The sequence below is a fragment of the Hyperoodon ampullatus genome, assembly GCF_949752795.1.
Source record: "Hyperoodon ampullatus genome assembly, chromosome: 10".
NCBI lineage: Eukaryota > Metazoa > Chordata > Mammalia > Artiodactyla > Ziphiidae > Hyperoodon > Hyperoodon ampullatus.
The window spans coordinates 93,204,403-93,227,575 of record NC_136923.1 but is presented as its reverse complement, the minus strand read 5'-3'; the positions used below and the strand labels follow the sequence as shown (position 1 = coordinate 93,227,575).

Sequence of the window (23,173 nt, the reverse complement as noted above, 5' to 3'; positions counted from 1 at the left end):
CCAGAAACCAGCCTGGGAAGTGGAGCCTGCCGGGGGGTGGGGTGGGGGGCTTGGGATAAGAGCAGAGCAGGGGAAGGATGAGCACTGCCTCTGTGCGCAGACAGGCCCGGGATCTGCCCTGGGTCGAAGAAGTGATTTCGATTCTGCTAGCTCTTGGCCAGCGCCTGGCCCCACCCACTGCTTTTGCTGAGCCCACCTTCCTGGCATAGCTCTCGTTCTGGATTCCCTGTCGCTTGAGTTAGTCATAAATACCCTGAGGTTGGAGTTATGGTAGAATTGGAGCTGTTTGCAAGTCAAAGGAACAAGTGGTTATGTGCACAGACATGGCTGCAATGTCCTTCCTCCTGGCTCTTTGAAAGATGCTGATAGTTACAAAATAGCTGAGAAGGTTGAAGGGCTAAGGGAGTTATGGGTTGCAGCTGACTGCAGGGTGAATTTGGATTGCCTGGTTCTCTCGGAAGGTGAGAATTAAAGGGAGGGCCTTGGCTGGCAGGGAAGAGTGGAGTGGATTTTCCCAGAAGGGGAACTGTCCCTCCAGTGCTTGGAAGTGGGGAAAGGTGACTTGTATGTGGGTGTTTCGGGCTAGGATGAACCAGGCTGGGGCCAGAGGTGGCAGGGGGGTGGGAGAGGCTGTTGAAGCAGGGAGCTTTTGACTTGGAGGCTGGGCTTGATGGCAGAACATGCAGTGCTTTGTACTGGTGCTTGAGGGTTGTAAGGACCCCGGTTCAGTTTTTGCACCTGGATAACAACCCATGCCTCCATTTCCTCAGGGACTCACCGGCCTTTGGAACCCCTGGCCCAACCCCTAAGAGAATCCAGGGACCGAGGGACATACACTTCCTTTGTGTCCTTTCCACTTGCTCCAAACTCTAGAAGTTCTACCCAAATCACATAAAGAGCCAAGGACTTCTTTTCCCTTTTGCAATAGGTGGATCTTGAGCGAAGCTTCACATTTCGGAACTCAAAGCAGACCTACTCGGGGATTCCCATCATTGTGGCCAACATGGACACCGTGGGGACGTTTGAGATGGCAGTGGTGATGTCACAGGTAGGATGGTGGGCTTTTTCCCTCTGAGAAGCACACTGGACAGGTGGTCAGTTGCCCACCCTGGACTTGCTCAGACACAGGGAAGAAGAGAAAAGTGAGACACTTCAGGTCATTCGCTGTGGCTGAACTATTCGGTTCTGAGTCTGATTGTTGCTACAGGCACTTCTTTTTCTCTCTTTCATCAGAAGGTGGATGGAGTCTGGACTCTGCCTTCAGGGAGATGGTCTAGATCTGCATCCATTTCTGTCTTGAAAATGCTCGTGATCCTTTTGGAAATTAGAGACACAAAAAGAAGTTGGACATTGTGCCATATTATACAGTTTGATGACGTTATATTAATAGAAGAGTGACAGCACCTTTAAGATGAAGACAGAACCTCTTCATCTGTTCTATAGCATTTATTACATCATTATGGAGAAAACTTAGGTGCCAAGCACTGATTGTAATGTGTATGATGTGGTCACAGCTCACACAGGTGGGTTCCTTACACAGATAATGAAACCGAGGCAGAGAAAGAGAGGAGACGTCGCTTGGCTCAAGGCATTTAGGTAGGTAGTCACTGAGCCAAGATTTCAAACCCAGACTGACTCCAGAATAAGGGATTTGTCTCCCAGCTTACACCGACAGATACTAGTACAAGCTCAGGGTCCCTTGAACCAGCTGCTGTCTCATTGCCTGTAAAGGGAGTAGCTAGTGCCCTGGCTTTAGAAAAATAAAAACAAAGTTATTTGTGGGCAAAATCTTCATCTCACACATCTGTGTCTGCATTTGTGTCCGAGGTTCGGTGCATTTATTCATCATAGATGTGAAATGTCTGCTTCTGATGCACAGAGTATGTGCATCTATTTCTGTAGCTAATGCCTGCCAAGTGAAAAGATAAATCCAATTAGTTGAAAGAGCTTCTTGCTGTGGACAGCATGTCTAACCTCAGGAGGTGCTGGGATTCATTATTAGCCCGTGATTAGAAGGGAGATTTTCAAACAAATTACGAAGTCACAAAATAGAGTGGGGGGTGGTCTGTCTGAGTCCAGGATCAGTTGCCTAGTCTGTCCGCCGTTAGCCCCCAATGAGCTTTGGGCCAGAGGCTAATAAATTAAGTGCAAAAGGAATTTGTATTTTTTGCTGCCTATCTTTTCCTCCTTCTGCTGTGATCAGCCGTTGCTACTAATGAATTATGTGTTTGCGTAAAAATGCATGGAATCAGGAGGCAATAAATAGCCCTGATGAATTCACATATCAGATTACTAGTCCATGAAGAACGGAGAACTTGCTGTGCTCTTCCCACTTGCACAGGAAAGACGCCCCATGAATGAGACAGTATGCACTGAAATAGCTAATCATGTGCGGGTCCTACGAATCTTCCATTGCTAAGATCCACTGAGTTAGTGTCTTGCATTAAGTCGTAGAATTTTAGGAGAGGGGACTGAGAGAAGTTAGGAGCGAGGCCCTGATACAGGAGGAGGAGCCTGGGTTCTGCATTCAGATTTGAGTTTGATTCTGGCCTTCGCCCCTTTTTGGCCAAGCGATTGTTAAATTTCTTAAACTTAAGTTTCTTAAGCCCCATCTCTGCCCACGAAACTACTGTTGCTATACAAAGTTCTGAGAAGCACATGAAATAATGTATGCGAAGCGCTTGCACAAAGTAGGTGTTCAGTAAACGCTTGCTGGGTTGATAGTCATAGACTTAGGATTATGATTTATGCACTTCCCTCCCTCAAGAATACCAACTACCTGATGGGTTTAGCTTTTAGCAGGAGATGTTTAGATTGTGAACCCAAAGAAAAGCTTGCAGGTAGAGGTTGAGGTTCTTTTGGGTTGACTAAGCATAACTTTGCCTTCAGGCTGCCCTGCTGATGAGCAGGGGACCAGCCCTCTGTGCTGCTCTTGGCCTCAGTCAAGTGGGGGCTGCCCAGGGCTCTGAGAATTCTCCCTTATTCCACCCCCCTGCCTCCTGGCATTGCCTCCTAAATCTTGAATGCTGTGTTGTCTGATCAGATTAGAGTGGAAAACACGGTTCTGTGATTTCCCTAGTTACACTTTGATCTGTTTGGGCCTCCTAGAAGCATATTCAAAGCAAATCAAGCCTGAAGGGCTGGAACACCGGATGCTTTTGTACTGGTGGATCACCCTCGCCATATGGAGGAAGGGGGAGTGGAACTACCTTGACTTCTCGTCCTAATGGTGCTGTTTTATTTCCTAGCACTCCATGCTTACAGCAATTCACAAGCATTACGCCCTGGATGACTGGAAGCTCTTTGCCGCTAATCACCCAGAATGCCTGCAGGTATGACTCCACACTGGTTATAAATTACATTTGTTGCAGGGGGAATAAAATCTTTTTTTTCCCATTTTCGTTTTATTTTATTTTTTTTAACATCTTTATTGGGGTATAATTGCTTTACAATGATGTGTTAGTTTCTGCTTTATATCAAAGTGATTCAGCTATACATATACATATACCCCCATATCTCCTCCCTCTTGCGTCTCCCTCCCACCCTCCCTATTCCACCCCTCTAGGTGCTCACAAAGCACCAAGCTGATCTCTCTGTGCTATGTGGCCACTAGCTATCTATTTTACATTTGGTAGTGTATATATGTTCATGCTACTCGGAACAAAATCTTTAGGGTTGTCAAAAGGATTTGAATTGGCAGCAGATAGACACACAGAGTCCTAAGGAGAAACTGGGGGAAGGCAATAGTGGTCCCCCAGCCATTGATCATTGCCAGGAATTTGCCAAGGAAGCCTGTACTGTATTCTTTTTAAAAAACATTAGGATTGGGCTTCCCTGGTGGCACAGTGGTTGAGAGTCCGCCTGCCGATGCAGGGGACACGGGTTCGTGCCCCGGTCCGGGAGGATCCCACGTGCTGTGAAGCGGCTGGGCCCGTGAGCCATGGCCGCTGAGCCTGCGCGTCCGGAGCCTGTCCTCCGCAACGGGAGAGGCCACGACAGTGAGAGGCCCGCGTACTGCAAGAAAAAAACAAAAACATTAGGATTTACCTGCAAGGAATATCTTTTTTCCCTTGAGAAATGAAGCGTTCTATCATGAGAACTTGCAGAGGACCTGGCAGTGTTTCCTTCTGGGGAACGGGTCCATTCTAAACGTGCCTTTTGACCAGAAAAGATACCTAATTATAGCAAGTTGTTATAATTGGAGCTGAATATAATGGAGCGGAATAAACAGTATGCCCTCCAGGATGGCTTTAATCAAAAAGACAGATAAGGGCTTCCCTGGTGGCGCAGTGGTTGAGAGTCCGCCTGCCGATGCAGGGGACACAGGTTCGAGCCCTGGTCCGGGAGGATCCCACATGCCGTGGAGTGGCTGGGCCCGTGAGCCATGGCTGCTGAGCCTGCGCGTCCGGAGCCTGTGCTCCGCAACAGGAGAGGCCACAACAGTGAGAGGTCTGCGTACTGCAAAAAAAAAAAAAAAAAAAAAAAGATAATAAAAAGTGTTGGCGTGGATGTGGAGAAATTGGAATTCTCCTACATTGCTGGTGGGAATGTAAAATGGTGCAGCTGCTTTGGAAAACAGTTTGGCAGTTCCTCAGAAGGTTCAACATAAGAGTTCCCATATTACTTAGCAATTCTGTTCCTAGTATAGACCCAACAGATATAGAACTATATGTTCACACAAAACCTTGTACACAAATGTTCACAGTAGCATCATTCATGATAGCCAAAAGGTGAAAGCAACCCAAATGTCCATCAACTGATGAATGAATAAACGAAATCTGGTATATCCATACAATGGAATATTCATCAGTGAAAGCGAATGAAATATTGATTCATGCTACAACATGGATGAATCTTAAACATTTTACCAAGTGAAAAAGCCAGACACAAAAGGCTGTGTACATGACTATGTTTACATGAAATGCCCAGAATGAGCAAACCTGTAGAGACAGAGACAGAAAGTAGATTAGTGGTTGCCTAAGGCTGTGGGATGAGAGGTTTGAGGGGGAGGGCTAAAGGGTGTGGGAATTTCTTTTGGGGTGATGAAATGTTCTAAAATTCATTGTGGTGACGGTTGCACAACTCCAAAAATACTAAAGCCATTGAATTGTGCACTTTCAAAGGTGAATTGTTTTTGACTATATCTCAGTAACACTGTTACTGAAAAAAAAAAAAAAGCAGTTTGCAGATAACAAAAATCCCAATAGAACACAACAGACTTTGATCCTGGCACACTTCAATGGTTCTACGTCAGTGCCATAGAGGAATCTCTGCATTTAAATGCTTTTCTACATGGTGAGATCATCTGTGATTGGAAAATGACTTCATATTGTACTGCTTTTGAAGTTACACTGGCTTCTTTTTTTTTTTTTTTTTCCTGTGCCTTGACTATGTGTGGATTTTGATTGGGGAGAAGGTGGTTTCAGAGATCAAATCGTTCTGGCTCACTAGTGGGTCCTCCCTTTTTGCCGTATTTTATTCTAATGGATTATCTCTGTCTCACCTTCTTCCCCTCTTCTCTGGATGAAGTTTGGGGAGCATGAGTTTCCAGCAGTGCATTATTCATCAGAACCTTGGCTTTTTCATTACCAAGTGTCCTCATTTCACTTCCCCACTCCCACCAAATTAGAGCTCATTAAAAAGGGAACAGGGTACAAACTCTGTGGCGCTGAGAGAAACTAACCAATCTTGAGTTTCGCCTGCTAAACTTTAACAGAAATGAAGGAGAAAATAAAAATGGTAGCAGAACTCAGTGGGAGGGAAAGAATGTGTGGATTTGGGGCACAGGTCAGACCGTAAACAGAAGGAGTGAAAATTGGAGTGAATACGTATCACATTACCAGTCCGCTTACATTCAGTATCTGAGTTGTAGCTACATTGTTGTGATTTGGGGGGAATAACAAAGGATTTTAAGATATGTCCCTCGTCTGTGGCTTATAGTTTAGAGATATGAATTAGGATATAAACATTATATAAATTTATAGAATATAAATATCTCGTGAAAGGTGAGATGCCGTCTCTGGCCACAATCCCATGGGTTAGTTTTGTTGAGGCATAAATTACTGAAATCCAAAGAGCAGATTTTGAGCGGAGCAGCGGGGTGGGTTGGAGAGCGCCAGTGCTGAGGAGCTTGGGGAGAGGGTGTCACGGAGGAGACTGTGCTGGCTTCAGGTGTAAGCATGTCCCAGTGCAGATGGGGAGGATCCTTTCGGGGCTCGTTCATTCTCGCACTTTGGGACATTTTGCCTCTAGAATGGAGACGCTGAGACTTGCAGCAACCCGTGCAGGTTACGATTTGCATGTGGTGATAATGTTGCATTGGGAGTGAAAAGGAAAACAGGAAGGAGTTTTGCTTTTTTTTTTTTTGCAGTACGCAGGCCTCTCACTGTTGTGGCCTCTCCCGTTGTGGAGCACACGCTCCAGACGTGCAGGCTCAGCGGCCATGGCTCACGGGCCCAGCCACTCCGCGGCATGTGGGATCTTCCCGGACCGGGGCACGAACCTGAGTCCCCTACATCGCCAGGCAGACTCTCAACCACTGCGCCACCAGGGAAGCCCAGGAAGGAGTTTTATCAGAGGGGTTTTAGACATCTTTCCCTCCTTCCTGCCGCCTCAGCGAGATGCTCAGGGTGATGGCCACGGCTTTGGCATGAGGAACCTGAGCAGACCAGCCACCCTGGCTCCCTTGACCTCTCCTCTCCTCCTGGAGGAGGATTTGCACCAGCAGCTCCACGGTTCCGAGTTCCACGTGGAGAGCTTGAGGAAATGAAACAAGAGCCAGGCACGAGATTCTGTGGCTGAGGTCCAGGGCTCAGGATGTGTGCAGTTTAATGGTGGGAAAGACGGCAGAGTCAGTTTAGGTAGCTGAAGAAGTGAATCTCCTTTACCTCTGCTGCTGCATGTTTCTTGAGCCGGTCCACTGTGTGTCTGTTTGATCAGGGTGAACCTCAGAGGGTCACGGTGCTGTGCCCAGAGCAGGTGCGTGGATGGAGGCAGGGTTACTGTTCGTGTCTTACGCCTTTTGGTTTGTTTGGTACAGCATATAGCCGTGAGTTCGGGCAGTGGGAAGAATGATCTGGAAAAGATGAGCAGCATCCTGGAAGCCGTGCCGCAGGTTAAGTTTATTTGCCTGGATGTGGCCAATGGATACTCGGAACATTTTGTGGAATTCGTGAAGCTCGTCCGGGCCAGGTTTCCAGAACACACCATTATGGTAGGTATGGTGGGACGACCTCTTCTGGATGGGGAAGCAGAGAAAGACGTGTGTGGGGTGTCCGGGGAGCTGTGTTCTCTTCGTAGCTTTTGGTGCCTTCTTCTTAGCAGACTAGTTGAGAATCAGCAGGAAAAGGAGAGGCAGCAGCTATGAAGATCTGAAAACTGGCTCTGCTCTGAAAAAATATATATATAAAATCCAGATCAATGCCATAAGGTGTTGGCTCTTTGTCTCTGCTAAATATCATCAATGTTTCTTACCATGTGAGACCATTAAACCAAGGTCTGTGTCACTGCTTAACAAAGGGTATATTTTTTAAAATGAAAACGTAACTGGCTTTCTGTTTAACATATTTATGTCATCTCTGCCCCAGTCTCCTCTCCAGTAGAAAACTCTGCTGTAAGAGTTGAAATCCACAATGTGAACACTTCAGAACAGTCAACAATTATTTGCAAATCAGTTGGTGTCTTGTTTTATCTACCATCTTTATTTTTGACTTTTCCTGCCTTTTGGGGGGTATTTTCCTAATTTTTAACACCTTCGCTAGTTAGAATGTATATCTCTTATTGCTGGGAAACAGATTTACAGAAAAATGAACTAGAAGCTTTAGGGTTAAATTTGGGCTTTTGGAAAATCTATATTGTAATTGTGTGTCTTCACTAGTCTTAATTAACATGGCAATTATTGATTGACCCCTAGATAATTTACCTAACTCTCCTTCTACAAATTTTTTTGAACCCAGTTTTCTCTTTTCTTTTTTTAAATTTGTTTTATTGAAGTATAGTTGATTTACAATGTATTAATTTCTGCTGTACAGCAAAGTGATTCAGTTATATATATACATATACTCTTTTTCATATTTTCCATTATGGTTTACCACAGGATATTGAGTATAGCTCCCTGTGCTCTATAGTAGGATCTTGTTGTTTATCCATTCTGTATATCAAGTTTGCATCTGCTCATCCCAAACTCCCAGTCCATCCCTCCCCAATTCCCCCTCCCCACCACCCCGGGCAACCACAAGTCTGTTCTCCGTGTCTTCCTTTTACAAATTTTGAATTTAATTTCTCCTCACATTTCATCATTTTAAGGAAGTTGGGAGACAGGAATTAGTATTTCTGCTGATGGAGTTGAATCATCTGTTAAGGATTTCCAAAAATTTTAAAGTATTTTTATGCTCTCCAGTCATGTGAGAAGAAAGCATCAAGAATTGTCCCAAGGTCAACCAGCTGTACCGTGTCTGAGTTGGGTGGGAAACAGCAAGATTCATTTCACCCCCCACCTATAACGGTGCTGCCAGCGTGGTCGTGTTTTTGATAATAGGAGCACCGTTTGCTGAATACCCATGTTTCAGGAGGCTTACCTTTGTTCTTTCTCTTCTTTGCAACATCTCTGTCAAGAGTAGGAACTGTTTTCCCACGTTTACCACAGATGAGGAATCCTAATTCCTGATTCTTTGACCATGGGATTTTCACAAGGTCATAGCCATGTTGAGTGGCGGAGCTGGGATTTGAGGTCAGGTTGGTCAGAGTTCAAAGTCCAGGCTCTGGAGACCTGTTAACATGCTCTGTCCTTGTTAACTTCAGTGATGAAGCTCCCTCCTTCCACTAGGCCCCGGGGAGGCGGGCGGTGCAGGAAGGGTGTGGACTGGCGGGGCAGGGAAAGGGCATCGTGGCCAGTGCAGGGCCTGGGGGTTGCTGGGGTGTGGGGAGTGAGGCAGGGAGGGGGAGATTGACGCAGAGTTCCCAAGGACCCCCGGGCAGCCACCAATGGCAGGTGCCTCTGCAGCGCCTGCCGGCTGCCCAGGGAATGTGTTCTCGTTGTTCGTGTTGGTTTCCCCAGCGATGAGCACGAGGCTTCGGCGAGGTAGGTGTTTATTCCTCAGCCGTGCTTTGCCTGCACTGAGCCCTGAGGTCTGTGATTCACTTGGAAACCCCCGGTACTCGTATGTCCTTGGTTTTTAGGAAGGTAATTTCTCTCATGGCTCTGGGAGGCATTGGGAGGATGCATTTGTCGTGTTTGGAAACTGAAAGGTATATAACACGGGTGCTGAGTGCTACTGTGATGGTTACACCGCAGTGAACGGAAGTGCAGCTCAGAAGTGGTGTTGGTAGAGGCTGGCGATTCCTGGGTGTCTGCATCAGGGGCGAGGCCTTTTTGCTTCTGGTGCCCAGCACATTCTGGATTTACGTGGACCCTTTTTTCTTGTCTTTCACCTAAGGCAAGCACTGCCACAGGTCGAGAGGGGGGAAGCGGGGATGTTTAGAAAATGTCATTGGCAGAAAAGGGTCCTGTGAAGATGCTGGGTGTGAGAAGAGTGTGACAAGTCCTCTGGGCCTTTGCCTGGTGGCCTTCAGAGAGGAAAGGGAATGATGTGTTCTTGGGTGTGTTCCAGGTACTGTGGAAAAAAGGCACTAGCGTGGACCAGGCACTTCTCTTTTAATAATAATTTGTCCTTGTGTAAGATAAAGGCACCTGTTGTACTTTAATTGATGGGAAATTCATCTTGGGTCGAGAAAGTTTTGAGGGTCACGCAGCCAGTGAGAGGTGGGCCTGGGGTTCAGCGCCTGTCCCCAGGGCCTGGCATCTCTCCTTTATACCATGCTGCAGCCAGGCCACCTGCCAGCTCAGGCTCATTGGGATGCAGAGGTCCCTACGTTGGGTCTGGGAAGTGCCTTTGTGCTGGTGGCTTGCTCTTTTTTTTTTTTTTAAAGATTTTTTTTGATGTGGACCATTTTTAAAGTCCTTACTGAATTTGTTACAATATTGCTTCTGTTTTTATGTTTTGGTTTTTTGGCCCCAAGGCATGTGGGATCTTAGTTCCCCAACCAGGGATCGAACCCACACCCCCTGCATTGGAAGGCGAAATCTTAAACACTGGACTGCCAGGGAAGTCCCTGGCGGCTCTTTCTGATCTGGTCCTGAGGACACAGGCCCGTGACACCTGATCTGTTCAGATGAGACTAGCTCTGGCTCCCCTGGGGAATGTCAAGCCAGCCACCATTGGCCGATCCGCAGCTAGCCACTGGCACGTCCTTGGCATTTCCATGTGTGGCCAGCGGCTCAGGCACCTGCCTGGGTTCTTTCTCCAGCTCTCATCGTCAGACAAGGTTCTGAGCCCTGTGGAGGCCCTGCCTGCTTTGTGCCTCTTCCCAAGAGGCGGACGCTCTTCAGTGTTCCTCACAGGTGTCGGCCATGGGCAGCTGAACGTACCTCCTTGAAGCACAAGGGCCCTCTCAGGCCGAGTTACCTGGATTTTGTTTTCACCCTCTTTCTGGAACTGGTGTGAACTGAAACTGCGGCAGAAGCTATGACAGGCCTCAGAGATTCAGCCGATGTTTGTTTTTGAGAGTCATACAGTAAACTCAGTTTCTTGTGCCATGCAAGGTGGTTATTGCCCTGACAGCATCTCCTAGTCCCTGGTTGCATGGGTAGGTAAAGGGACACCTTTGTGGGCATGGGAGAAGGCTCTGGCATTAATGTTCCAGCACCTTCTATCAGGTGTTGGCCCCCAGGCCAGATCCAGCCTGCTGACCTCTGCCTTAGATCATTCCGTAGGAAGGATTTTTCTTGGCAAAAGGCCTCAGAGGAGCTGGTAGAAAGTGGGTAGAGAAGTTATTGTTTCATGGGTATGAAATTTCAGTTTAGGGTGATGAAAAAGTTCTGGAGCTGGATATCGAACTTTCTTTATAAACCTTACAGTGACAACGATGGGTGGGTCTCATCAGTCCCGCTTTATAGCAGGATATATGCAGACTCAAAGTTGAAGCTATTTTCTTAAAATTTCATGGCGAGTGGGAGGGCCATCATTCAACCCCAGGGCTTTCTGAACTTATTTCGCCATAGATGTCTGGGCCTAAAGGAAAGCTGGAGGACTTGGGGCTGGTTCTCGCCCAGAGGACTTTTAAAAATGCTACAGAAGTACTTGAAAGGTTTTGTCCCTTTTTATGCCTTTTCCCTGGACCCTCATACCTGTCTTGGACATGGACGAGCCAGAGGGGCGCCTGGACAGTGCTTGGCCTCCCCAGGAAGAGGGGTTGCCTAGCGGAAATCTCCACTTGCCTGCTTTGGGGCCCAGCTGAGGGTCTGTAGCTTCTGTTTTGTCCTGGCTGCCCGGTCATGACTGAGCCAGGCCTGCTGCCGCGTGCGGTCACGTTCTGGGCCTCTGGTATCAGCTCCCCACAGGAGCTGCTTCAGCCAAGATAAGTGGACTCCTTGCTAATCACTCCCTGCCAGCTTCCCCCACCCTGAGCCTGCAGGCTGCCTGGGCCACGGGCTGGGCTTTCCCCGGAGCCCGGCGGCGCTCCCCTGGCCCCTCTCATTTCTGAATTCGTCTTTTCCTTTCTGCCCTTATTTTTGCCCTTATTTCTTGGTTTCAAACTTGGACACATTTTGTTCCTGCAAGTGGACACTCACCATCCTCTCCTGGTCATCTGCATTCTTGTTGTGTGGTCCTCAGGCTGGAAGCCTTTTGTAATCACTCTGGGTTTTTCCACGCTCAGCCCTCTCTGCCGTGACTGCGTCTGACCACTGGTTCAGGATCCTGCAGGCAGTTCAGGGGACACGGGGACACCTGGGGGAGCTTCTGGGCTCTTTTTTTTTTTTTTACATCTTTATTGGAGTATAATTGCTTAACAATGGTGTGTTAGTTTCTGCTTTATAACAAAATGAATCAGTTATACATATGTTCCCATATCCCCTCCCTCTTGCATCTCCCTCCCACCCTCCCTATCCCACCCTTCCAGGCGGTCACAAAGCACCGAGCTGATCTCCCTGTGCTATGTTGCTGCTTCCCACTAGCTATCTACCTTACGTTTGGTAGTATATATATGTCCATGCCGCTCTCTCGCTTTGTCACAGCTTACCCTTCCCCCTCCCCATATCCTCAAGTCCATTCTCTAGTAGGTCTGTATCTTTATTCCTGTCTTACCCCTAGGTTCTTCATGACATTTTTTTCTTCTTAAATTCCATATATATGTGTTAGCATACGGTATTTGTCTTTCTCTTTCTGACTTACTTCACTCTGTATGACATACTCTAGGTCTATCCACCTCATGACAAATAGCTCAATTTCGTTTCTTTTTATGGCTGAGTAATATTCCATTGTATATATGTGCCACATCTTCTTTATCCATTCATCTGATGATGGACACTTAGGTTGTTTCCATCTCCGGGCTATTGTAAATAGGGCTGCTATGAACATTTTGGTACATGACTCTTTTTGAATTATGGTTTTCTCAGGGTATATGCCCAGTAGTGGGATTGCTGGGTCATATGGTAGTTCTATTTGTAGTTTTTTAAGGAACCTCCCTACTGTTCTCCATAGTGGCTGTACCAATTCACATTCCCACCAGCAGTGCAAGAGTGTTCCCTTTTTTCCACACCCTCTCCAGCATTTGACCTCATATGGTTGTATCTGGTATGTTCATCCTGAGCTGATTTGAATAATTTATTTGGTGTAAAGTAGGCCCTTTTAAAATCAAATGGTTTGTAAGGAGGCATCAGGTTTGGGTGGGGGGGAAAATCCACAATGAGAATGAAACCTTGTAGGGAGCTTAGAGTAGCTTCTTTTAAGTGTTTTATTTGAACTTATTTTTATTTTTAAAATTAACTTTAATTTTATTTTTTAAATATATTTTGAATTTTTAGCAAGTCAACCAGGGAGGAAGAATGAAGGCATCTTGTTTCTTGGGTTCCTAAGTTCTTTTTCTTCTTTTAAAATTTATTTATTTATTTTTGGCTGCGTTGGGTCTTCGTTGCTGCGCGTGGGCTTTCTCTAGTTGCGGTGAGTGGGGGCTACTGTTAGTTGCAGTGTGTGGGCTTCTCATTGCAGTGGCTTCTCTTGTTGGGGAGCACGGGCTCTAGGTACGCGGGCTTCAGTAGTTGTGGCTCGCGGGCTCTAGAGCGCAGGCTCAGTAGTTGTGGCGCACGGGCTTAGTTGCTCTGCGGCACGTGGGATCTTCCCGGGCCAGGGCTCGAACCTGTGTCCCCTGCGTTGGCAGGAGGACTGTCAACCTCTGAGCCACCAGGGAAGTCCCCTACTAAGTTCTTTTTGAGGTTCAGAGTTCATACTGGTCCTGTGCTTAAGGAAAAACACCCTAAAAAAAAATCACATTTAATTATAGAAGTGATGCAATTTCTACTGTCAAATCCAGGAAATTGTAAAGAAGAATGATTAATAACAGTCAGAATATTCCTTTACCTAGACGTAATTTGTCAGCATTTTGGTGTATGTTTTCATCTACACCTATGCTTGTCTAACAAAATTGAGATCTTACTCTTTCTTTGTTTCCCCTAACATTATACTGAAAGCATTTTCCCATGGCATCAAACCAATCTTGAAAACATCACATGGGGCTCCCCTGGTGGCGCAGTGGTTGAGAATCTGCCTGCCAATGCAGGGGACATGGGTTCGAGCCCTGGTCTGGGAAGATCCCACATGCCGGGGAGCAACTGGGCCCATGAGCCACAATTAACTGAGCCTGCGCGTCTGGAGCCTGTGCTCCGCAACAAGAGAGGCCACGACAGTGAGAGGCCCGCGCACCACAATGAGGAGTGGCCCCCCCACTTGCCGCAACTAGAGAAAGCCCTCGTACAGAAACGAAGACCCAACACAGCCATAAATAAATAAATAAATAAATAAATTAAAAAAAAAAGAAAACATCACATGGATGGGTCATAGATTGTCGAACCATTCCCATTTCGGGGACTATATATATGCAGGTTTGCACTGTTACAAATAATACATCTTTGTAGTTAAATCTTTGACCTTATTTGTGATTACTGCCTTGAGAGAAAATCCTGGAAGTTATTGGATCAAAGGATATACATACTTTTGCATTTCCCTACATGGACAAATTGCTCTCTGGGAAAACTTGTTCTGGAGTAGACATTCCACCGGCAGAGAATGAGTGTCTGTTTTCTCTTCAGTGTTTAGTCTTTATAATCATTGATAATTTAAGTGAAAAGTGGTACCTCGCTGGTATCTTCATTTAAATTTGATTACTAGTGAGGTTGAACACTTTCCCTATGTTTTTGGCCACTTTTATTTCTTTCATTAGTTTGTTCATGTCCTTTGGCAGTTATTCTGTGAGGTGGTAGCATTTTTCTTGTAGTTTTGGAAGAGCTCTTGTAATGTTAGTGACTCTTTGTTTGTCATAATTGCAGATATTTTTCTCTACCAGGTTGCTGATTAGTTTTGTTGATTATATGTATGAGTGTGTGTATTTATATGTACACAGGTTTTTAATTTTCATATAGATGGATCTATATATATATTTTTTTGTTTTATGCTTATTACAAGTATTCAAAGTTTTCTTCTAAATCTGGGAGACAACTTTTAATTTAACTCATTAATCCATTTGAAGCTTATTTTGGTGAAAAGTATGAGTAATAATCTGTACCTTTTTCCAAAAGATGCCTTTCCCCAGCTCTGTCTATTGAAATACTGTTCTTCCCTCAATGACATATAAGGCCATCTTTATCATGTACTATATTCTCATATGTTCCCGTCCTTTTTCTGGGCTGTCTGTCATTTTCCATTATCAGATGCTGTTGGAATTAAAGTAACTTTGAGCCCTCCTCACTGTCCTTTTCCAAGATCCTTTTATACAAAGTTAAAAGTCACTTTGTCTAGGTGGAGAAAGAAATATTCCCTCTGGGAATCAATTCAGCGAAAAGACACTTGGGGGCTTCAATGCCAAAGAATCAGTCGCACAAGTTAGGGATGCATTTCTCAAAATAAGACTTTGTATAGTTGTGAAAATTTAAACAGGCATCTTGCCAAGTATCCTATGTACCAGCTGAAGGATCCACAGGGCAGTGAGTTGTAATCAAAAGGGCTATTTTTGTGTTCGCAGACTCCTGTGGTGAAAGAACATATACTATTTTCAAACCAGATGCATCCTTCTGGTTTTTAGATTCTGCCACTTCCTGGCTTATTTGTTTACTAGGACCACAGCTTCATGTTGTTCTGCAAATGATGTACGTTCAAGTGCTGTTGGGTTTGTCTGCCCTTTCATATCTCGGTGGGAGCCACTGACCCTAGAGTGGGATACCCAGGTATTTTCCCAACTGTGAGATGACCAGTAGTTCTCTAATCCTGGGTTCCATAGAAGTTCCTCAGGGCTTTTACAGACTGTGAACAATAAAGATTTTAATCAGCAGAGAGAGTGTTTCATTGCTTATTTTACGTATTTGGGTTCTCTGTAAGATTTTGTTTTGTCCATCACTGATAGGTTCAACAAGCCCTGACCTCGATAGTCTAAGGTCTCTTGGAGTTCTAAAGTCATGTAATTCTGTAGTTCCTCATGCTGTCAGCTCACGCAGAGGTAGTCCCGGGTGTCCAGTTCTGTGTTCTTGTTAACAGAGAAGAAAGGAAACCTGGAGAATACTCCAGCCCACCGATTTCAGACTGAAAGTCTATTCAGGGATTGGTCCATTGTTTTCTCCCATTTTCTCTTTACGTGGGGCTCCTCCATCACTTATCTTTGTTCCACCAGGAGTAGTTCATGATCTCAAGCTGTATTCTTTCTGTCCCAGGCAGGGAACGTGGTGACGGGAGAGATGGTGGAAGAGCTTATTCTTTCAGGAGCAGATATAATCAAAGTGGGCATTGGACCAGGTAAGCCTTGCTGGGAGCACAGCAGGGTCTGTGTGGGTGGGGGGTGGGGAGAATTGGGATCAGGGGCTTGGAGGGACCAGAGATGCCCAGAAGGTACCCCATGAATGATCCATGCACAAGTTTAAAGCACACTTCTTTTGGAAGTATCATTGAGCTTCTGATCAGAAGAGGCTCCTGAATAGAAATATCATTGAGCTGCTTTCTGATGCCTCTGGGGAAGTTCTGAATGAACTTGAATGTGGTTCGGATGAGCTCTTGGTTTCAGAACATTAACGTGGAAGAAAAGAATGAGGTCTCATGAATGATCCCATTCACCTTGAAGAGGAAGGTGAAGGGTGGAGAATCCATGGGGACAAGTCTATGTGAATGTTCGAGGGACCCCAAACATTGCAAATAGGCATGCAGCCGTGAGGTCACATTCGAACTTGACCTGTGGCTTAGGCGGTTATCATCTCTGGCTCCTCACCTGGTACATATCCATCTCAGATTTTGCAGCATCCTCCTGGGCCTTCTCTCGCAGGATTGCCATTGGCATTTTGAACTGAGAAACGAGGAGGAAGCTTTCTATCCTATACGGGGCGGTTCCATTTTCTCTTGGGGCCACTTGATGCTGGCCTTCCCCTTTGGCCAGACAGGAGCATGAGCTTCCATATATATATATATATATATATATATATATATATGTATATATATATGTGTGTGTGTGTGTGTGTGTGTGTGTGTGTGTGTGTGTGTGTGTGTGTGTGTGTGTGTGTGTGTGTGTGTGTGTGTGGTGTTTTTTTTTTTTTTTTTTTTTTTTTTTTTGCAGTACGCAGGCCTCTCACTGTTGTGGCCTCTCCTGTTGCGGAGCACAGGCTCCCGACGCACAGGCCCAGCGGCCATGGCTCACGGGCCCAGCCGCTCCACTGCATGTGGGATCCTCCCGGACCGGGGCACGAACCCGTGTCCCCTGCATCGGCAGGCGGACTCTCAACCACTGCGCCACCAAGGAAGCCCCTTCCATATTTTTAATGTCTTCATTGTCACGTTTTAAAATTCCTCCTTGCACATCCATTATTAACCAAACACTAAAAGAGAAGGAAAGAACGAGATACACTTTTTTTTTTTTTTGAAAGAAACCCATATTTTATGTATTTATTTTTGGCCGTGCTGTGCGGCATGCAGGATCTTAGTTCCCTGACCAGGGATTGAAGCCATGGCCCCCTGGAGTGGAAGTGTGGAGCCCTAACCACTGGACTGCCAGGGAAGTCCTGAGATACACATTTTCATTTGGGAATAAAAAATAGCAAAGATTTTTTATAGGTATCGTCCACCCAGAAGACACTACCAAAAAAGGAAGCAAATAATAAACCAATATGAGAAGAGTCTTTGGGAAAGCACTGCCGGGATGCAGAAGACATCGTTGCACTGTGACCTGGCACCGTGGTCAGCCTTGAGGAACTAGGGTGGACATGAAGAGACTCCTGGGGAGGGGGAGCCCTGTACGCTTGTGAAAGGCCCCGAGCGTTTAACACACAGGGAGGTTTTCATGATTGGCTTAGGTGAGTGGCAAAATTAAAAGCCCAATCTGTAACCTTCTGAGCAAGGGGAAAGGCCCCTTTGGTCTTTACTGGGTGTCTGTCATTATTGAAAAGTCAGAGAGGATAAAGCCCGGTTCTTGCTTACAGGGCGCTCTGCCTGCTTAGAATGGGCTGTAATAGCTTAGGCTTGTAATAGAGTCGAATAGGCTGATAACAGACCGGGAAGGCTCTTTTCCCCCAAAGCAGAGCACGCACCAGTCACCTATTTAATCAAGCGTATTGAGTGTCTCCTAGCTGCCATCGTGATGCGTGGGTGCTGTACAGGATGTGAGGTGTGTAAGTGGTCTTCTCGGCCCTCAGAGCAGCTCCTGATGTAATCTTGAGCATTCAGCCGCCCTCGTGTCCTTCCCAAACGTCCTCTATATACACAGTCTCTTTCCCCCGAAGATTTATTGTCCTTCCACTGTCGCTGTGTGCCTCCCAGGCTGTCTGTTTAGAACAGGCGTGACTGAAGGGAGTAAGAGGCTTTCTCTGAGCCTGATGTATTGGAGCCACTTCTGTAAATTTATTGGAGAGGATGTTTACGTTTTACGAATTCTTCAGACTAAAAACACTGGGGACTGTCTAGATGACAGCATTAAAAAAAGTTCATTATGGAACAACTCCTGGCACTTGGGAAAAAGCATTAAAAATGCACCCCTCGCTCCACCCCCCTGCTCTGGGCTGGTACCCAGTTTCTCCTTTCAACCTGGGGCTTAATCAAGACCACTCCCACACCTTGTCCCTCACCTGTACAGAGCTCCAGGCCACTGCAGCTGAGCCCCTGCCCTCCGTTGCGGATCTGGCAGATGAGTGGGAGAGGGAAAAAGGGAATTCCGAACCAGAACCAGAGATGATGCAGCTCCAGTTGTGCCTCGCACAGTGTGTGCCTGGGACAGGGGTGTCTTGGTCAGGAGAGAAGGTCATTGGCCCCAGGGTAGTGAGTGGCCCATGTTGTGAGGATAGACAGAAAGAGGCGGTTCTGCCCTGCAGCTGGATGCTGGAGAAGGTGGCTCCCCAGTCCCGGTTTCTCTGCTGGAGCCAGGCCTCAGGGTGTAGCTGTGGTTCTCCAATCCTGTCCCTAAAGACCCCCCTCCCCTCCGGGAGAGGTCTGTGGGAAGCTGAGAAGCCACTGGTGGTGGTGGGGAGCCTCGCCCCACGGTCCGGTGGGGGGGAGGAGTTCACGCCCAGCTTTTACACCGGCCCCAGGGCGCCCCATAGGCGACACCACCAGACCTGCAGGAGGGACCGAGTGAGTGAGTGGTGAAGCCGTAGAGACAGGGACGTGGGTGACTCATTCATTCTCGAGTTCACGCATTCTTTCTGTGCCTATTTATAGTGCCCTTATTATGTTCAGGGCTCTGTTCTCAGCTGCTGGATTGACCACGCTGAATATCCATGGAGCTTACCCTCCAGCAGAGAAAACAGATCCTCGGTTCTTACGCAAATAATGATTTAAATGCTGTTTTTGAAATGAGGGCTGTGATGAACAACTTCCCTGCGGCAGTGACATTTAAGATGAAGCTTGAAAGATGAGAAAGGGTTGGCTGGACCAGGGGGTTGGTGCGGAGGGGAGCGCTCCACCGAGAGAACACCGTGTACAGAGGATCCCCGAGGTGGGAGGAACTGAAAGGGCAGCGTGGCTGGAGCCTGCTGAGTAGGGGCGGGAGGCGGGGGCGCAGGGCAGGGCAGGGGAGACAGTCCGGAGCTCCATCCAGGTGGTCTCGGGGCGGGCGCTCGCCTGCTGGGAGGGAGGGGGAGACTTGAGCAAGGGGACCTGTGCTGGAGAGGCCCGTGCCCTTGGCGTGACGCGGAGTGGACTTCCCTGGGCTAATACTCTGCAGGCAGTGGACCAGGACTGGAGTTGACTGGGGAGGGCAGAGGTCTAGGGGATGAAAGCATCGAGGTGGCTGGTGTGAGTTCTGCAGTGGAAGCTGACCTCAGAGTCCTGGCTGGACTGGGTGGGAGATGGACCACGAGAGGGTGGGGATAGGGAGGCTGGGGCATGAGAGAGCACAGAGCCGAGTCAGAGGGAGGCTGCAGGAATGCCCGGAGCTTTTCTCAGGGGCTTATTGCAAGGCTGGGCAATTTTCATCCCTCTTGTCATTTAATCTCCCTCACAGCCCTATGAGGTCAGTGCTTTTATTTTCATTTTATAAGCGAGGCACCGAGGCTTAGAGAAGCTAGTAATTTGACAAAGGTTGAAGGTCAGGGAGGCTCAAGGTCACGGGAGGCATCTGAAGGTCCCTTGTGGTTGCGTGGAAAGTGAAGGAAGGTGGGAAGGAATGGAGTTTAAGGATGGAGGGTCAGTAAGTGGGAGCTGATGTCATAGAAGAGAGTGACAGTGACAGGGTGTAGGGTGGAGTGTCCTGGACAATAGCAGATGACGGTGATGAGGCCCTGAAGGGATCCGAGGCCAGATGGTGGCCACCTCCATCGAGCTGTGGGGCAGCCCCGTGGCTCCCCTCCCGCCACTGTGGAAAGTTCACCCCCAGGAAATTGGGGCAGGGCTGTGTGACGGTGATGGAGGCTCGTTTTGTATCCCGTTCTGCTCATTCATAACCATCTCTCTCTGGGGTCTCCCTCTTCCTCCATCCAGGTTCCGTGTGTACCACCCGCACCAAGACGGGAGTGGGCTACCCCCAGCTGAGTGCTGTGATCGAGTGCGCAGACTCGGCCCACGGCCTGAAGGGGCACATCATCTCGGTAAGTGTCCAGGTGGGGCTGGTGGAAGGGTCTGGAGCATCTGAGGAAGGCCCCTGCTCCCTGGCTGCCCTTTACCTTGTTGGCATCCTGTGGGCTCGGGAGTGGGCCAGGTGCACAGTCACTGCATTTGGTGACGGTCGACCCTACTCGCTATGGATTCAGCTCGAGGTGGTGGGTCCACGACGGGGGGGATATGTGGGGAGCTTTGAGAAAATGAGAGGGCCACGTGTTAGCTTGCTGGGGCTGCCGTAACAAAGTACCCCAGACTGGGTGGCTCAAACGAGAAATATATTGTCTCACAATCCTGGAGGCCAGAAGTCCAAGATGAAGGTGTCAGCAGGCCATGAAGCCTCCAGGGAAGGCTCTGTTCCAGGCCTCCCAAGCTTCTGGTAGTTCCTTGGCTTATGGCACCAGAGCTCCAGTTTTTACGTGGCGTCCTCCCTGTGTGCATGTTTGCCTTTGTGTCCAAATTTCTCCTTTTTATAAGAACGTCCGTCATTTTGGATTAGAGGCCCATTCTACTACTCCAGGGTGACCTCATTTTCGCTAATCACATCTGCAGTGGTGTCAGATGCTGTCACCGGTTACCGTGGTGAGAGCAGATTGGGTAGGATGTTGGGGGCAGAAGTTAGATTTCTGTGGGCGGAGAGACGTATGGGAAGGAGGTGAGCAGAAGCAGAGTCAGTGATCATGAAGCTTCTGGAAGTACAGCACCTCAGTACTCAGCCACGAAATGTCAAGGATTGAATGAATGTCAACTTAATCCTCAATTTATCTATTATCCTACTCCACCTTTATCAACATGACCATCATTCACATAGTTACCACGTCTCTCCCCTTCTAGATGAGATGCTCAGAATAGGACAGAACATGTCAGATATAACTGGATGGACTTGGACATAGCTATGGCTTCCACTTATGTGGGTGATACATACATGTATATTATATATAATTATGTATATTTAATATATATGTATAAATTCTGAAGTGGTGGTGTGTTTTTAGTGGTGCTGTAACAATGAACTCACGTTGAATATAGTAAATTAAATCTTCAGACCTTTTCACTTGTCTAGGTGCTAGGCCAAGCTCCCATATTAAGTAATTGACAGATTATTTTGTTAAAAATCCAGATGTAGTAAATTACAGATCCTGGTGGAATGATCTCTTGTTGATTTTGGCTCAGCATTTCAGCGGGTGAGATTTGATTTCTGGACCTGCTTTGAGGGTATAATAATACTCTTTAAAAATCCCTATGTGCACACCATCTCACTTGAGTTTTACTGTGGCATTGGAGCCCTGCAGCCGTTGCTTCCCCGCATGTGACTTGTTAAAACCAAAACGAAGATCTAGTTCTTTGACTCATGGTCCAGCGCACACTTTCTGTGCTCCTTCCAGTTCTTCATCCAGACTTTCCATCCATCCATTCAGTCAGCACGTATTCATTGAGCATCTACTGTGTGCTAGGAGCCGGAATAAATGACCGAAGATTTATTGGCTGCTGACAGAGTTCTAAGACCTTCCACTTAATATCTTTTCCTTTTAGCTTTTGCTCCAGTGAACAAATTAAGACCCATTTATTGAACAACTCATGTGTAAAAGGCTGACATAGAGCCATCATCCTACCTTTACGGAGTGTGGTGATTGAACTCACTGGAGTCACCAAACGGCACTGTCCTCCAATATGGTTCTCAAATGCTCACCGTAGCCTCGTCTTGGGCTGGCTGCATGACATTCACCAGGGAGGCTTTTCACCATAGACATTCCTGGACCCCATCCTGTTGAATTAGACTCTTCACAGTTTGCCCTCCAGAGCACCATATGTAATTAGTTATGTCTCCATTCACCATCAAGTGTCTTAATAACAATTTAGACCTTATATATCTTCCTTGAGTGGCCACCATTTCTAACTCAGTGGAGGTCAAATTAATGAAGTTTTACTATGAACTTATTCTGAGATCCCATACTTGTGTCTTTCTAGAAATTTCACAGTTGCTTAGTTTATAGGACCATTTGGGGAGTAGGGGTGGAGGCTCTGCTTGCACCACAAGTGACTCTGAAAATCAACTTGGGATCTCCTTACCCACCATCATTTTATAGCTTATGTCAGCAGTTCTCTAAGTGTGTGCCCAGACCTGGAGTATCAGTAGCAACTGAGGACTTGTTAGAAGTTCTTGGGCCCCGTCTCAGACCTACTGAATCAAACTCTGAAGGTGAGACCCAGGAATCTTTCAATGAGCCCTCTAGGTAATTCAGATGTGCTTCCAAATTTGAGAACCATTGGCTTCTAGAGTCGAGGGTCGGTACACACAGGTCGGGTCCGTGTGCCAGAGCTGTCTGCTGGCACCCAGGGAACAGCTTCTGCGAATTTCTCAGGAACAGTGACAGCCCAGGCTGGTGATACCGATGCTCCAAGGTTCTTATTTTTCCATTGATGGCCAGAGCTTTCCTAGATGGGGTTAGAAGTTCAATCTGTAGTGCAGACCCCGTGATGTTCACAGACTTATATAGGTTCTGCACCCTTGACTTCAGCTCATTCCTTCTGACCAGCAGCTAGTGTCTTGGGGTTCAAAGCAGCTGTTTTTCTCACTGTCCCTTTGTCTAATGGAGTTTCACAAGCAGGTTTCTCCCACTTGCCAAGAGTCCTAAATCCACTGGAAACCCATCAACTGTTTGGATCCTGCCACTTTGTCCAGTTTCCTTCCAGCTGTCTCATTTTACACTTTCGTTGCTGAATTAGCATATCTGTGCTACTGAAGTTCAGAAGGAAACCACAGCAGGGGGTCGGTTACACCCGAGAGGCTGGACTTGAACTGTGGTCCACATGGGCTTCTAAGAGGCAGAGGACTGAGAAATCCAGGACACCTCCTGGGTAGGTGAAGATTAAGGTGTGACAGGTTCATTTTGTCTTGTCACCTGCTAGGGACATGACACAAAGGAGAGCATTTTAAAGGTGGAAACAGCATTAGAGGAAGTAATGGCTGACACGTATTGAGCAGTTACTGTCTTTTGGGCATGGTACACCTATAATCTCTAATCCTTGGAACAATCTAGGTATTAGGTAGCTGTTCTCTT

At 47.1% G+C, this 23,173-nt stretch overlaps 1 protein-coding gene across 2 annotated transcripts in view; it reads left to right on the top strand.

Moving 5' to 3' along the window:
- GMPR (guanosine monophosphate reductase) overlaps nucleotides 1–23,173 on the top strand; it is a gene marked incomplete at its 5' end in the record, with an annotated part of 43,100 nt that overhangs the window by 5,782 nt on the left and 14,145 nt on the right. Inside the window, 5 exons of one of the 2 annotated variants that reach the window (XM_079713042.1) lie at nucleotides 929–1,048; nucleotides 3,249–3,332; nucleotides 7,040–7,213; nucleotides 15,755–15,836; nucleotides 19,995–20,101. In XM_079713042.1, the coding sequence (XP_079569168.1) occupies nucleotides 929–1,048; nucleotides 3,249–3,332; nucleotides 7,040–7,213; nucleotides 15,755–15,836; nucleotides 19,995–20,101 (567 nt within the window). The remainder of the gene's footprint in view (nucleotides 1–928; nucleotides 1,049–3,248; nucleotides 3,333–7,039; nucleotides 7,214–15,754; nucleotides 15,837–19,994; nucleotides 20,102–23,173) is intronic. The other variant, XM_079713043.1, reaches the window with a different exon arrangement.